At 46.0% G+C, this 17,575-nt stretch overlaps 1 protein-coding gene across 11 annotated transcripts in view; it reads right to left on the minus strand.

The window, feature by feature from the left end:
• macf1a (microtubule actin crosslinking factor 1a) overlaps positions 1-13,926 on the minus strand; it is a 153,033-nt gene extending 139,107 nt beyond the window's left edge. For 5 of the 11 annotated variants that reach the window (XM_062409350.1, XM_062409347.1, XM_062409341.1 and 2 more), the window contains exon 1: positions 13,438-13,924. In XM_062409350.1, the coding sequence (XP_062265334.1) occupies positions 13,438-13,531 (94 nt within the window). In that variant the 5' untranslated portion in view covers positions 13,532-13,924. Of the gene's footprint in view, positions 1-13,437 lie in introns of all 11 variants that reach the window. The other 6 variants (XM_062409346.1, XM_062409353.1, XM_062409342.1 and 3 more) reach the window with 3 other exon arrangements.
• Between the last annotated feature and the right edge of the window lie 3,649 nt (positions 13,927-17,575).

Consider the following 17,575-nt stretch of genomic DNA (forward strand, 5'->3'; position numbering starts at 1 on the left):
CAGGTGTGTTTCTCTGCTCTCTTGATACGTTCGAGTGCTCAGACAGGAAACGCAGCGTCAGCAGTTGTTTAGTTTGCTGATGACTGACAGACGCCTCACTCAGCACACGTTACGCACAGCAGCTCCATGAAGAGTGGGTCCTAGAGATGTAAAGTCACATGTACAGGAAGTTCCATAGGACTTATGAGAACCTGGGGAACGTGGGGACTTTCCAGAACCAATTGTTCAGACGTTTTCTGGATATCAAGTCTGAAAACGACCTGAGTGAAAGAATCTCCAGTGACATTTCTGTGTGACTTTGACGACTATTGGATGGAGTACTCGAACATGGCAAAATGCAGGCTCTAGTCAGCAGAGAGAAAAAGCAGAGGACTGTTCAATAACCTGCAGGAGCGAGGAAACGTTCGGCCTTAATGAGAAACCAGGCTCCCAGGAGACCTGCTGTGTGCTGCAGCAGAGGAGGAAGGCTGCAGCGTGGGCATGCACATCTCATTCCCTCCACTTCTTAACCCTCACATTCAGCCAGCAGACAGGATTCAGGTTGATGTGAGTTAAATGTAGTGAACATCGTGGAGAAGGTCCAGACGAGCAGTGAATGCATGTGGGAGACTTTCTGCTGCCTCCAGGAGATCAGGAGAAGAAAACAGTCCCAGCTTCCTCCCTCCATCATGTGTGCTATGTGAGGAATGTTCTCCAACCTCACGCTTACCCTGCTCTGCTGCGTCACTGCAGGCTGACACACAAACACACACACACACACTGACTTCATACCAATGTGCTATGCGAGTGTGTATAGTGTAACCTCCACTAAAATAAACAGGGATCATGACAAACTTTGCTCAGAGAAACTTACTGATCAAGCTCTAAAGCAAACAGAGAGAGAGAGAGAGAGAGAGAGAGCGAGAGCGAGAGCGAGAGCGAGAGCGAGAGAGAGAGAGAGAGAGAGAGAGAGAGAGAGCGAGAGAGAGAGAGAGAGAGAGAGGCCTTCAGCTAGAATGCAGTTAAAAGTTTTCTCTCCTCGGTGTAAAGACAAGTTCTTAAACATTTGTTCCTGGATGTGATCAAAGGAGCAGATGATGTAAACTTTGATTCCATTATCTCTGTTAATGACGATAAAGACGATTACAGTGAATTCATTTTTCATTAGTGCAGCACGCCTTCACTTAACAGTTTTATGTTTGCTCAGTGTTATGAATCACCTCGGGCGACTCCATCCCAACAACAAGTCATTACTTTATTTTCTTCTTCTTCTTCTCCTCCTCTCAGCTTTTTTCTCTGCAGCCGGTCGTGACTCGCTCCACGTTTCTCATTAAAAGTCAAACAAAATCAATAACAACTTCTGCCAACAGTGTGATACGGATAAATATATTAACTGAGATGCCAGCAGGAGAATTCATTGGTAATCAAGTCTAGATGAAACGTGTCTGTGCTCTGCAGCGATCATTGTTTCCAACCAGGGTGAGTAAAGTAAAGCTGTTAAATCATATACGTTGTTATTTAATAAACACAAACAAGCTGAACTGAAGTTCTGTAGTGAGGACAACATTTTTTGTGGTTGTCTTCTTTTAAGATTTACTTTTTTACTATTATGCAAAACTGTACCTTCGTTTTTATCCATTGGTAAATGACAATTTATGCAAAACCGACCGATCATACCACCCCCCCCCCCCCAGGCCTCTCTGTCCTTCCTCTCCTCCGTCCCCTCCCCCTCCTCTGAACCCCTTCACACCTCTAAGAGCTGGTAGCCATCATCCCTCCCTTCCTCCATCTATACATCCATCTGTCCATCCATCCATCCATCTATCTATACATCCATCACTCCATCCATCCCCCTCCAGGAATGTTATTGTCTGATTAAACGCTGAGATTAAAAATAAAAGAGGAGAGGAGGCTGAGTGAGGGAACGTCAGACGAGGACGGGGGGGGGGGACAGATGAGGATTAGCAAAAGAGGAGTGACAGACGGGAAATCCAGGAGACCTGCGAACGTGGAGGAGGGCACCTCCCCCTTCTCCACTCCTCTTCTATTATCCCTTCTTTTCTGAATGGGGCTGGTTTTTAAAAGGAGTTGAATTTTCAAAAAAAATATCAAATTCATGTTCCTAAATTGTATTCAAGGTTTGTCTTCTCATCTTCATCCTATCAGGGAGACGAATGACTTGTGAGTTATAAATATACATGTTCATCTTAGAGCCATTAAGAGAGATAATCTGAAATAAACCAACTCAGCAATGTCAGAATCTTTACTGGTGTTAATTATGAACTGGAAATCAAACGCTCACCATCAAACAGAACAGGGGTCTCCAGCTCGACTGGTCACAGACCCTCCGACAGATGGAGCAGGGGATGTCCCAGGTCTCGCACACACACTGACACACTTCACACAACATCATGTGTGCATTTACACACTTGATCGCACACACACACAGGCAAAATGTAGATACCGCTCCACTTCAGCAGACACACACGGTGTACGAGAGATCACGTGGCTGCCTGGAGAACAGGCCTTCAAGGGCAGGCTTATCAGTGACCGGGGGTTTTCACAAGGTCACACTGTGGGGACAATCCAGAGTGTGTCTGTGTGTGTGTGTGTGTGTGTGTGTGTGTACAAGTCAATACCAATGACTGTAAATAAAGATGAATGATGTGTCTCTACTTCTTCACACGGTACAAAAACCAAACCAGTCTATATGCCAGATGCTGGTAGAACATTATGTGGAGCCAGAGACAGTTTAGATGAAGTAACTTATTAAAGCCAAATATATCATTGTCTTTCAACACAGCTTCCAGGGTGGCTGTTTAGATGCATACACCCTTCTGAGGACCAATTAGGTCTAATAGATAATAAACCGACCTAAAGGACAGAGGAGACATTGTACAGTATGTTGTTAAGGGGGGGGGACCGGAACAGATCAGGTGATGAAACATTTAAAATGGGATATCCTCTAAAAACACAAACAAGCTAAGTAAAACCTCTGGTGGCTGTGATATATATATAGATAAATATATATTGTGTTGTAGCAGAAGAATTGGCCTTTAGCTTGATTAACCTGAACTGATTCTTGCCTCAACTCATCTCCTTATTGGAGCCTATTGATCGAACCCTGTCAAGACCAGGAGCAAACGGAGCTCAACGCTCACTTCACACTGTGCAAGATCGACTCAAGACACACACACAGACACACACAAAGAAACACACACAGAAACACACACACACTCAGCCCAATCAATACGCTTGTGATCTGATCCGAGCCTGGATATGAATAGGAAACCGGAGCGAGTCCTTAATGAGGTCAGTGGGATCATCATGTTCCTGTGATCAGTGATTATAAAAGATCTTTTTAAATTAAAAAATGATTCATCTTGTGATGGTGTGAACGTTCAAGTGTCTGAGCTGCAACAAAGAAAGAATCCATCACTTTCTCATGAACAAGGGTGTTTGTGATTGATTGTCCATCGTCCACAGTGACAGGGCATCTCCTGAGAGACAGCTGATCAGCTCGAGCCTACAGAGACACTCTGTCACTTAAGTGCTAATGGATTGAGGCAGAAAATGAAAACGCATACATAACCAAAACACACACACACACACGCCTGCAGGATGTTAATTTTAGAGTTTCTCAATTAGAAGCAAAGCCGGTTAGGAGAAGCAGCTGGAGCTGCAGGAGATTAACAACTGCTCCTGACCTGGTAAAGACATTGAGAGGGACGAGAAGAGGATGTGGAGGAAAATGAGACAAATGAGAATTCAGTATGAAAAACCACTCGTTTGAGATCACAACAAAGTCAGGGTGACCACGTCCTGCTCTGGATCTTGGGAACAGTAGAGCATGAATGGGCAGAGGGAATGAGGAAAGAAAACAAGAAAGCCTGAGAGGAAAAGTGTGTCGTCATGAGAATGGTATGATGAGGCTTTCATCAAGGACAGATAAGAAAGAAGAGGAGGACTCGTAGGTCTCAGGCCACACAGACAGAGAGTGAGTCAGGGACACGAAGCTGAAGATGTGAAAATATGAACCAAAGTCTAACGCTGGCAGTAAAAGCACTGAAATGATTCTGAACCTAACAACCCCTGTAATGAGGCCAGTTTCCCTTTAGGAGCCATGATTGAAGAGACCTCATCAGATATAAGGTTCTGGCCCTTGGTCCTCAGAATGTTCCTGATGTTCTCTGGAGAGGTGGGAGGAGGAAGAGGAGGAGGACACTACTGCTGCTGACACAAAAAAGGCAAGAAGCTTACAGGAGGATTTTAAACAGCTCCGCACGAAGAAGAAGAAAGACCCTTCAAATACTGAAGCCCAATTACAGTGATTGTGCGAGAGAGCAGCTGATTGTTTTAATGTGGCTGACGGCAGGTGCAGCTCTGATGACCCTGATGACGGGAACATCACAGCGAGGAGAGAGACTCAGGTCACGTGATGCAGCTCAACTTGGTCCTGATTGTCTTAACCAGACTGTTGGATAACCACGTTATATCTCTCTATAAGACAATCAGCTTTATAATCATCCAGGAATCCAATCAAGGGGCACGCTACCCACTACTTCAGGATGTCAGTGCCACAGTGAATTACATAAGTACCACAGCCCCCGCCCCCCCCCCCCCCAACACCAGCATCAGTGGTTCAGCCCCGACGCTAGGGAGCGGGGATGGACCGGTCCACTGTGACAGGGGTGTCCTGGTTCTTTGGCACAGCATTGGTGTAGTAAAGTGGATGAATGGGATTAGGGCTCTGCCCCTGCTGGGGGGGGGTTTGGGGGCAGTCCGTGTGACATCCCGCTAGGATGGACCAGATTACCCTCAGCCCGATTTGAATGGCAAATCCTCATACCACCTTGCAGGCACGAGCATGTGCACGGACGGGAGAGAGCACTGTGAGCAGCACACGGGGGACATTGAAGTAAAGACAATGCTCTCAGATTCTAGGTCAGACGGATCAAACCAATTATTTCATTACAGATTGTTTCATTGAGGGTTTAAACATGACGGGTGGGGGGTGGGGGTGGGGTTCTGTGTTTGCATGTTCTCCCCGTGTCTGCGTTGGATTCCTCCAGGTCCATCCTCCTCTCACACTTCTACAGACACACCACCATCTTTACAGTGTGTGTGTGTACCTGCTGAGTAGCCCAGCTCCAGTGTGTGTGACCCAGTCTCCCACAGTGAGTGTGCAGTCAGCTGAGAGTCACAGGCTGAAGGAATTGGAGCAGATTAAAAGTCACCGCGCTTCTCCTGAAGTCATAAGCCCCGGTCGCCACTCAGCGCCACTCAGCGCCTTCTTTCATCTCACTGGACCTCAGAGCAGAACACACGGCCAATGGGACGAGGCCGACAGTTCACACAGGTATTAAGAGGCCGGGGGGGGGGCAAAGGGTTGTGTGTAAACACAGTAAAAATCTCCTCTTCGTCTCTGGATACTTAGAGAAGAAAATCAACCTCCTTCTCTTCACTGTCTTAGTTCTCATCATTATAAGTCATTATATTAGTTACTTACTGCAATTTAGTGAGCATTTCAATTAAAACCACTTTACATTGGTCTTGTTTGCAGTTTATTAAATTGTTAATATGTGTATCATTGGTAAATAGCATATGACTGGAGCCTAGAACGTAATATTTAAATGTGTTTAATACTTTTTAAGACCTATTAAACCCTAGTATCGGCAAGTTGATCTATCAAACATCTTGATTATACTCATTTTCCATCTTCTCAGGCTTTTGTGTTTTTTTCTATTCACCTGCAGACTTGTCACATCCCTGGTTAAAACCTTTAACATATACAAGTATCAGGTTGTGGAGAACCTGACCTGAAGCTCCACAGAACACTCCACTCGGATCATATAGGTTACATCAGTTCCTCTATGCAGTGAACTCATAATTTACACATCACCGTCTCTCTCCTGTAACATCCTATCCCTCAGCCTTCAATCTCACCGGGACACAGGCCGATTGAATAACATCCACCTGAATGACAGGGTGATGGAGGGACAGGAGGAGGTATAGATTTACATCCCTCGGCCAGCAGCAGCTCTCTACCCTCATTAGAAAATTAACAGGAAGGAGGGAGCGGAGGAGAAGAAAGAGTCGAGGATTAAGAACTAAAATCCAGCTCCTTTATCCAGGATAATAATACGAACAAGCAGAGAGGAGGAGAGGAGGAGAGGAGGAGAAGAAAGGGGGTGATGATGTGAATCTGGACAAAGACAAGAGAGGAGAGTCAGAGGGCGATGTCTCACATGTGCAATGAGACAGAAAAGGACATGAGAGAATATGAACGACTAAGAATATTAAACACACACATAGAATATTCCAGCATTTCTCAACAGGCCAACAACTGAGTGTTACTGTGGAGGAGGGGAGAGAAAAGAGCGGGGGTGTAATATACCCTTCAGACAGACGATGCCCTATAGGGGACGAGGCTGCAGGACTAAGCGTGTGTGTGGGTACGTGCATGTGTTTGTGTGTGTTTACATGCACGTGTGTTTGCAGTGAGCTACAGTGCTGCAAAGGGAGCAATCTAAGCACAGTCCCTTATATCGCCTTTAGAGCAGCACCATGATTTATTCATTAACCGTTTCTCTTCCTCTATCTGACTTCATCATGACAGGTTGCACTTTACTTTACAATCCTCAGACACAAAGACACAAAGAGCATCTCCATTCAACGCTACGCTCACAATAAGCACACAAAGATTCAAAATGTGTGAAGTGCATTCACAAGCAATTTGAAGTTGTTTTTATAAAGACAGCTACACAACTAAGACAGAAAGCAGCTAAACAAACAACAAACAACAAAACAGCTCCACAGCCGACCCTGCTGTAAATCAACACAATGATCAGTAACAAGAGATCTGATATTTTACTAAATAATTACACAAAATAAACATCAACTAATCACTACAGAGCTGAAACTCTATCACTTTGACAACTGGACATTTCTTTTCAGATTAAATCAAACAAACTCGTCTTCAATCATCAACTGAAGTTATGTTTTTTTTATAGACAAAACAATGAACTGCTTCTTCACAGAGACAGAAAGTTGACCTCGTGTGTTTACAGCCTCACGGCCCAGAGACACACTCGAGCAGGTTCTCATCGAGAGAGATAGAGCGTCAGCCTCGTGTGGAGGTCTGCAGAGAGTCATCCTACTTCTAAGATTCTGTGGAATGGTGTGAGTGTTCTCAGAGGTCACAGCATCAGCAGTGTCTTCCTCCTGTTTCCTGGAGGAGACTTGAAATTGATTGAAGTCGAGGCACAGCTCCAAGTGTTGACACGCACATATACACACACACACAGGGACATCATGCATGGTAACATCTACTGATATTCTTGACCTACATATTTTCTTGAAATGAATTCACACACACGCAGTCAGAGATAACCCCCCCCCCCCCCTTCCAGCGATTACATTGAACCTCCAGGAAGCTCCCGACAGATCGAGCCTCCTCTGCCTCGCTGCAGACTTCATGAGCTGTGACGACTGACACACAACACCAGAGGAAAGTTTAATGGACGAGGGGCCGACACAGCTTGTACTGTTATAGTGAATGCAGGCCCTGTGTGTGTCGCTGGCAGAAGAGAGGGCCAGTGTTACCGCACATACACAAATATGCACCAACACACACATTTATGTGTTGGAGCAAATATCGCACATTTGTTGGCGGCAACCCTTCACGTCCATTCAACTGCATTTTCTCCACAGACACACACACACACAATGAAGCTCATTGATTACTATTGCTATAAAAAAAAATCAGCTGGGTGCTGGTTATGTAAGAACCATGGGGGCTAAAGAGAGAACTGCTGTGGACAGTAATGGGAGGAAGGAGAGGGGGGGCATGGAGGAGAAGAGAAGGGGAGGAAAAGAGGAGGAGAAGGGGAGGAGAGGAGTCTCAGAGATTTACTGCATGTGAAGCTGAAATGTGGAGAATGTGAGAGACCAGTGACACACGGATCTCATCATGACGCTGCAGCATTTTTCTGTTTAGCTGAAACCACAACAAAGTGTTTTTCTTCCCCCCCCTCCTCCATGTGTGTGTTGTTGTCGGCAGGATTACACAAAAACAGGGTTTCCCCGAAACGAGTGTGTACAGATTGTGTGCAGTTCTCTTCCCTGACCCACACTTCATCCTTCCACCGAGTTCCATAGGAATCCATTCAGTGTTTTTTGTGTAATCTTTCAAACTAATGTTTATAAGTAATTTATTATAACCATTATAACCATAGATTAGCCCCGGCAGGGTGGAGACACCTCACAACAGAGCTCTGGGAGCGTTTGATTTCCCCGACGTCTTCCTCCCTCCCCCCCACCGCTCTTTCCCTGCAGGCTTTCTCGCTCGGTCAGCATTTGGTTTTTCCTGCCGCAGCTCTGACAGCGTTTGGTTTTCCTGCCGGCACAGTCAGGTGCTGCCGGAGAATGTGACTAAACAGGAAGTAGCGAGGGGAGCGACGGGAAAACAGGGAGAGCGGAGGAGGGAGGAGGAAGCAGGGAAAGAGAGAGAGGGAGAGAGGGATAGAGAAAAATAATTAGGAGATAATGAAATGAGCTGGTGAGGAGGAGGAGGAGGGAAGAGTTTCATTACAAAATCCCATATCCACCTTTTCCAATCATGTAACGACAGAAAGAAAAATACTAGATAGCTCTGAACCAGGGTGTGATCTGAGAGACAGGTATAGAAAGAGATTGTGCTGGGTGAGAGAAGAGAGATAAAGGAGTAGTAGGAGGAGGAGGAGGAGGAGGAGGAAGAGGAAGAGGAGGAGGAGGAGGGAGGGAAGGAGGTTGTGCTCTTGCGGGCAGAGAGGGAACGAGGGAAAAACTAGGCTACGTGGAAAAACCCAGCTGTAACCATCCGTCTCTGGGACCGGCCCAGAGCAACTGAGTCTCCTCTACCTCCGTCTATCTTCATCTCCTTCACGCTGCACTTTCATCCCTCTCTTCTCTCTGATATTCTCTCAAATGGTTACGTCTTCTTCCTCATCCTCCCATTCCCTCCTCTCCATCACGGTATTTTTAACAGTTTTTCTGTCTCTCTCCCTCCTCACTGATATTCCCTTCATTACCTCCAGTGAGAGATTACTCAACCGAACCAGCTGCGGAGGCGAAGGATCATTTTCCAGACGTGGCCCTCTATCCAACATCGGCATTTCAGGGTCTAAATTTAAATCGAATGGGGTCACGTTAGTCCAGCAGCGTGACACTCCCCGGGCAGAGGCACAAAGACAGGAAGCAGGGCACAGCGGCCGAGCTAGAGATGGCATATTCACAGCAGATGCAGTTTAACAGGACTCATGAGGTGGTTGGAAGAACACATGGATCCTTTGTGTGTGTGTGCACAGTGTGTGGAGGAGAGTAAGAGAAGCAGGTACAGACACACTCACACAGAGCTGGAGAGGCAGGAAGAGCTGAGCTGCAGCCGCCCGGCCTTTTCCTGTAGCCCATAAAAAATGTGGGACGTCAGCAAACGCTCAGTGAAGCTCTGTGGACTTCCTGTGTCTCCTTCTGGGAAGCAGACCACTGGATGTGTGAGTGGGTTTAAGATATCAATAAATATAAAATCTATTCTTCAAATTTGCAGTTGTCGTATTTTAGAGAGTGCCCCAATTTGGGTTTTAAGGATACGCTCATGTCAGTAGACTCCACTCTGATATAAACGGGCTCTTATTGAAGAATCAGCACTGACACACACCATCAGGACGGCTGGGCTTCCTGCCGTTGGCTCAGTCAGCAGCCGGACGAATTAGAAGTGTTAAGTTTACAGAGAGAACATCGGGACGCTGCCCTCGAGCCAGAGATCTGCAGCGTGAACTCTGCTGACTCTGAGATCTCACACACTGGACACAGGAACCAGCTCGGTTCATCCAAAACAGAAATAAGGATGATGTCAGGGGGAAGTCAGACTGAAACTGATTACATTTTAGATCCAATTATTATCAGTTTAGGTCCCAGCTGATCTAACTCCAGGGGGTCTCGACCACACACAGATACACAGAGGTCTATATTTGTAAAGGGGCAAAGTTTCCTGATCATCTTGCTCTTCAGGGTCATTGTTCTGCTTCCATACATGTTTCCTGTTTCATATTTTGCTCCGAGTGGACTTTTTAAAGGCTGGCGTTTCACCTGATGTGTTTTAATGAACATGGAGCACTGTTAAGCTGCTCTTGAGCTTTTTCTAAATGTTAATACACCTGGCCGGGAAGGATTATTAAAGAAAACCAACCAGCAGAGCCAGTCCATGCAGCTTTCCACACAATAATAATAATGAGTAAAAACACTGTTCATGTGAATGTTGCTCAGCAGAACAGTCATGTTTTCCACAGACTCAGTTTGTGGCTGTTTTCTGAGTCAAGTCCCGGTTGGTTCCCCGTGCGGTTCCCTGCTGCTGGTGCTTTACAGTTCCTGCCATTGTTACACAGGAGCACAACATTCACACAACTGCATACACACCAACAAACACTCCAGTCCCCCCTTGTGAATGATTTAACCCCGATCCAATGTCCCCTTCTCCAGTTTCAGTCAAGTGATGCCACAAGCAGAACGTCAAGTTCACATTTCTCTCGTCTATTCGTCCCGACAACTGTTTCGAGTGACGCACACACAGCTGAGCGTCTGAAACTCGTGCACACACACAAACAGCGAAGTCATCGCAGGGTCAAGTTTACTGCAGTGTTTGAAAATCGCCGGAATCCAGAGACAGAGTGACAGGAGTGGATCTGATATCAGCAGAGGGGCTCGTGTCTCTGACCGTCTTCAGAGAGTAAGACAGAGATTGGACAGTGACGTGTTGCAGCAGGAGTCCTATTGTCGTGGAGGGACGCCAGAGGACACGGGACAGGTCCTCTAAGGTTACAGACTCCTCGTTATAGCAATGACGAGGCAATGACTCGCATAACACAGAGGTCCCAGTTCAAATCCCACAGCCTTACAGGGACAGAAAACACACAACAACAAATCATCCACTGTGACAGAGAGACATCAGGTTTATAAGTCAGGAGGACACGTCTTTCAAAATGTCCCCCCCACAAACTAATGTCTGTCCAGAGTAAGTCAAAATGAATGAGAAGTGTTTTGGTTGAAGCCCACGAGGGAGTTCATTGTAAAAAACGAATCAATGAATCTATTAATTGACTAGTTTTAATGATAATCTATAAATATACAGACTCTGTTTAAACATCAAATTATTGTGAGACCTCGCCTCTTGAACTGGGTACTTTCAGAAATACTTAGTGGGAACTGTGGTGACGTTTAGAGCCACACAAACCATTGCTGTAGGATTGTGTTACACTGAATGCCCCTGTCAAATAAAGGATGAGAAGTGAGGGATGCAGTGATCATGGAGGTCAGAGGGGAACTACACAAACCAGTGGTTCATTCAGTGATCAGCTACATGTTGACGCTTCTAATCGTCCAACAGGCCAGAAGAGGCTCATGTCAAAATCAATGTGCTCATATTCCCTTCTGTTAATGATCCCCCTCGTGGGAAGCATCTCCTCTAATGCTCTATTCATTTCTCCAGAGGAAGCAGCGCTGCTCTAGGATCAGCTGGACGGGGATTGCGATCAACAGATGGAACTTTTAAAATGTAGAGCAGTCATCGGCTACAGGCTGAGAAATGGACGTGCTGAGTGGAAGCCATTTCTTAATTTACCGTCTGTGAGAGGAAGGAGAGCAGTTGGAGAGATTTACTGGAGCTCCCGCCGCCTCTTTCACTTTTACACCTTCGCTTTGTGATTTATTTTAACACTGAACTCTCTATTAATGTCGGACATAAAAACACAACTCCCTGTGTGTTCATGAAATACTGACTTGTTTCTAAGAGCGTCTGTTTGAGCCGTGTTTTTTTTACACTTAACAATCGGTCAGGGCCACAAGCTGAAAGGAAAAGTATTAAAATATCAACTTTAAAATGTTTTTCTGTTATTTAACTGTCTGCTGCAGCAAAAACTGACAAATATTTGGGTCAGAATTATTTGACTGACGTGTTATAGAGGAGAAAAACAGACGACATCTGCATATTCTGACCTAGATATATTCCAAATATGGCCGATACTATTCACAGCCACGTGTTTTCACTTTCCCCCTCGATGGAAACTTTTCCCGGCTCATCACGAGAACCTGGCAGAGCTCTGGTGTTACTGAAATAAATCTTCCCCCGCGGACAGACAGGTTGGTTTGACCCGTTGATGTGATGTCTTTGTCTCTCGTGCACGTTCACACAACACACTGGAGGATCCGGCTGCCAGACCCCGAGGACTTCAGTTTCATTATAATAATCAATAATTAAAAGCTGCCTTCTTTTCATCAGCGCCGGCAACACAGATGTGACCTGAGTCCATTGGCTGTCGGCTCTGACTGCACCCCCATCCTCTCTCACACACATACACACACACAGACACACACACACACACTCACTCTCTCCACCCCCCCCCCCTCCCAACACAAGTCAATTCCAGTGGAGGCATTCATTTTTAAAGAGCCCCTGTCACTGGGATTATAAAACGCTGAGGCCCAGTGCTGGTGGTAAGGCCACTGCTGCAGGGGGTAACAATACCAAAGACACACACTGACACAAACAGACACACAAAGACACACACGCACACCTTCCCAGTGACTTGCAGGGCAGCAGCTTCCATGTTTACAGGACAAACAGCAAACACGAGGCGGGACACGGAGCCATGGGGGGGGGGGACAGACACTGTCTCAAGATCCACATGAGTGATAACAAGGGAGCGAGGCCATTGGCCCCCACTGCCTGTGAACTACAGACGGAGGTCAGTCATTTGGCAGAGCTGCGGTGTTTATCCAAACCATCAACAATGTGAAACCATCCAGATTATGAAACTGGGCAGACTGGGCTGTGCTCTGTGCTCCAGAGGGGATCCACTGACACATTCAGACCCACACTGGGACACATAGCTCAGGTGGTTTCATCCTGTTCTTCCGTGGAGCAGTGGCTGGGACACTGGGAGACCAGTTCAACGTCCCCAGTGGGAAATGGGAAGGAGCAGCAGAAAGTTAAACTCATCCTGTGACATCAGGAGATGATCTGTGACCTCGTGGCCTTCGAGAGATAAACACATTTAAATACTTCACTGTATCTATACGTGTTATATCTCTAGTGTTGGATTATAAGTTGTACTTTTGCACTTTAAATAAATAAAATACCTTTACATCTGCTGCACCATCATTTGTACAGGATACAACTTTGTGTAGCTTCAGTTATATAAATTTAAATCTGTATTTATTCAATTTTATTGTGTCTTTCAATCGTCTTATACTTAAATAGTTTGTACTCTCAATATCTTTATCTTTTATTATTCTTATGCTGTTTTACTGGATCCCTGCATTTCCCCTCTGGATCAATAAAGTATAAATAATGTATTTATCCATATTGGAAAACTTGCTTCCACAGCTATAGGAACATTAAACTGCCCCCCCACTCCTCTTTACCTTTATATCTCTCCAGCACATCCTCGTACGCCTGAGCGAACTCCTTCTCCTGGGAATGGTTCGTCGGCAGCAGCCCCGGTATGAACCCGGCCATGGTGGCTCTGTGGCCGGCCGGCGAGAGGCGAGGGGTCGGCCTGCAGTCTACCGCAGTGACCCGGTCCTCTGCCGCGAGTCGAGCCCCCCTGCTCGGGCTCCGTGTCCCCGGTGTGTCCCTTCCAAAGCCGGGGTGGATAATCCTCGGGAGTAGTCCAGAGAAGAAGAAGAAACCTCCGGGAGCGAGTATTTATCAGAACGTGGGAAGTTGAAGCCTCAGATTTCTTCTTGAATGTCGGTTACATAAAACGGTATCTGTCCATTCTCGCCGCGGCTGGGTGTGTGTACGTGTGCGGGAACACACCGCCGCATCGCCCGGTGCCTTGTCTCCGACGGTCCCTGCTTGGATGTCGGCTTCCAGCCGGCGACTGCTGCTCCTCTGTGGCCCCCTGTGCGAGGGAAGTGGAAGGGAGGGAGTTCACCCTGCACACCGCAGACGAGTGGCCGGGGAGGGGGGCGGTGGGTGGGGGCACTGTGCCGGTTTCCGTCCCCTCAAGTCGTCGGCGGAGCTCCAAGCGAAAGCGTATCCGGACTCGGGCTTCCTATCCCCGGCGAGCCGCCTCAGCTCCCAGCGTGCTTCCCGGCCGGTAATGGCCGCTCCCGTGCGAGGCTTCGCGGTCTCCCCCTGCGTGTGAGCGCTGCTGTCGGCCGCTGGTGCTCAGGTTTCCCGGCGGCTCCTCCTGTCTTCCATCCCTCTCTGCCGGCCGCGCCAGGAACCTCCGCCGCGGGGATTTCAGGAGCCGGCGGGGGGGGAGCAGCTAGGTGGATAGCTGGCTAGCTGACGGAGGCTGTCGGGGGAAAGTGGAGCTGTAGCGCCGTCTGGTGGTGGAGGCGGGTCGGTGACAGGGGACCACACTGACCAGGCCCCAAACACTCATCCACCAGTTTGTCCCATTTTAACTAATCAACCACAGATCTCACGTGTTAAAATAATAATGATTTACATAGTTTTTTTCTTTTATTTAAAAACTGTGTAACAGGATTTTACATTTAAAAAATAATTACCGCACAGTTCAATTAGTTAAAAACTAGTGAGATATAAGTTGTGAATCTGCAGGAGGACAAGTCTCCGTCCACACTGGTCCAGTTTGTCTCTTTAGGGTCATTCATCATCTCTGTGGTTGTGTTGATTCTCGTCATCACAGTTTTATTTCTCTTTGTGATTATTTCCGTCTCTTTGTTGATGTTTGGATGATTGTCCAAATATCAATACTCCCTTCCAACATAAGGACTCTATCCTCCCATAGCAGTTGCATATAAAATATCATGTAAAGACTTGAAGCACCAGTGAACCACTCTAGTGATCTATGTGTTTCTTTTCAGGGATACCACCCAGCACTGTGTCTGGAGACATGAGAGGAGTGTTGGTGGTGGTATTTCTGGAGCACACTGCCATCTAAAGGCCGACTGACTAAACCTCTGAGTTTAGAGTTACCAGATGTATTCAATCTATTAGAAAGTCAGGTCAACAAACCACCAATACTCAATATAAGATGGATTTTGTACAATCTGACCTCAACCAGGAGAAACACATCAGAAAACACAGGTTTAAACCCACAGGTCAGAAGAGACGCGAGGCTTCATGGATCCAGCTGACGTGAGGTGAGTCCGTCCCACTGGGTGAACACACACAAATCAGTGGATAATCTCAACATGTGGTCATCTGGAGGTCAACGCAAAGCAGCCTCAGGGAACTGGTCCAGAGATTATGTCTTTTAATTCCATGGAGACGTACAAATAAAACCTTAAAGTGAAGCACAGGGTCAGATTCACGCTGCATGTCTCTTATGTGTATTTCTACACAGGACACCTTCGACTTGTGGTTAAATGGATCCACAAGCAGCAAGTAGTCACTTTATTAGGAACACCTGTTCCAATTAATAGAATCAAACATCGCTGCTCGACCACAAAGTCTAATCTCATGTGGAAACAGTTCCACTTTTTAATATGGAGGCCAGTGAAGGGTGGTGTTGATCTAAACTATATTATATTCAGAGTTGTGTGTTTTGTGTGTTACTGCTAAATATCTGTTATTATTCCCAGCATCCAAACACACACACAGACATACACACACACACGTATATAGAGCAGCATCTCCCTTATTCTACTCAATAAAAAAAGAGGATTTAAAGAAAAACAAAAGATGAGAGTAAGTTACTGAACGAGAGAGGACAGAACATTCTGTACTAATCACATCACAGGTTCAAGGACCAAGCAAACATTCATACAGTGCTACCCTTCACTTCCTGTTTGTACTGAATCACAACTCAAGACACAACATGACAAAGTGAAGCCGCTGCTGCCGTCCTCGACTCTGAGCAGCACCGAACAGAAAGAGGCTCCAGGTCACAGAAGATATAGAACTTCAAATGTAGATCATTTTTCCTTTCTGGAAAACATAGAGATGATATTTCAACTGAAAAATCAGCTTGTGTGCAACAGCAGGAGGAAATATGGGAAATGTAGTTTAATTTATAAACACAAGCTCCCTAATGTCTTTAGATATGAACAGTAGTTCAGCAAATTATTACTATTACATGCAGAAGCTCCTGGATTTTCACAATAAACAATAATCTGCAAACACACACAGGTTGTAAATAAACAAGATGGAGGTCGGTGTGACCCTGGTCTTCCCAGTAACTTCTCCTCCCCAGTTCCCAGCAGAGCCGGACACAGCTGGAGAGAAAACTGTGACATCAGCTTACAGATGTTTTTAACACGTGTTGGAATTCAACTGGTTTAATGACAAACAAACAGAGCTCTGGATCGCTCTAGAAAACCACCAGTCAATGTGTCAAACCATTATACCTCCGCCTAGTGGTCCACAGTGGGAAATAAAGTCCAATCTGACCCTAACCCGGTTTAACTGACTGTGAAAAAACGTATTTTATCCTGTATGTTCTTTAACATACGTGTTATTTATGTTTTCTCTATAATAAGATGTTGAATAATGGTTCACACAAAAAAAGACTAGTGAAACTTGTGAGTAAAGTGTGTGCGTGTGTGTGTTTAAAGTGTGTGAGTTAAGAATAAATGAATGCAGACAGTGTGTTGAGTCATCAACTCGTCTCGTCTCCGTCTGTCACTCTCGATGTTTCCCTGCAGCCTCGGCCCACATGTCTGTGTGTGAGAGAGAGTGTGTGTTGTTATGGGTGTTGTGTGTCCAGCTGCATGATGAATGTGCTCTGTGAGCCAAGAGGACACACAGTCCTCAACACAGCAGCAGGACCAACGCCTCAGCAGCAGAGCTACAACAAGCAGCTCAACACAAATCAAACACAAAACTTTCACTTCTTTCTGTTTCTGTCCATCGAGTTTCAGTTTGAGTTACAGCCTCCTGAAGCTGCTCAGTGCCCCGGAGAGAGAAACACACACTGAATGAAGTGATTGTGTGGAGACGTGTGCGTGACTTGGATTAGTGTGTTGTTCAGTCGCATAACTCGTAAGTAATTCTCTGTAGCGTCTGACCTTTGACCTGCAGTCTGGACTTTTACAAATCAACTTGATCACTGTTTAAAAAGCTGCTTCACTTGTGTGAAACCTTTAAAACGGCCTCAGAGCAGCAGAGAGGAAATGTGTTACACATCTGGAATGTTTCTATGAAGTAGAAGTGATTATTTTCTATATAATGATCAAATACAGACGTACTTTAAAAACAACAGACGTGGTTTCTTGTCGTGTTCTGTTTAGATGTAAAGACTGTTTAGTTATGGTCAGTCTGTAAAAACAAAAAAAGATTTAATATGACACAGAAATCTTCACCACAAATTGGGGAAGCAAAGTTTAAAATAACATTTAACAGGAAGTTCGGTCCAACAGAGACACGCTGTCCCTTTGCATTGTGGGAAATGTAGGATTTAGTGATCGTAGAGTTTCATAACCAGGATGTCTCGGCCAAATATTCAGCATAATAAATCCATCTTCTTCACTCGGTCTGTCTTCATGTGCTGTGTCTGTCTTTGCTTCAGTCTCTCAGGGATCCTCTCTCTCTCTCTCTCTCTCTCTCTCTCTCTCTCTCCCTCCCTCTCTCTTCCTTTGACTTTGT

This window comes from Platichthys flesus, chromosome 17 (genome assembly GCF_949316205.1).
Source record: "Platichthys flesus chromosome 17, fPlaFle2.1, whole genome shotgun sequence".
Classification (NCBI taxonomy): domain Eukaryota; kingdom Metazoa; phylum Chordata; class Actinopteri; order Pleuronectiformes; family Pleuronectidae; genus Platichthys; species Platichthys flesus.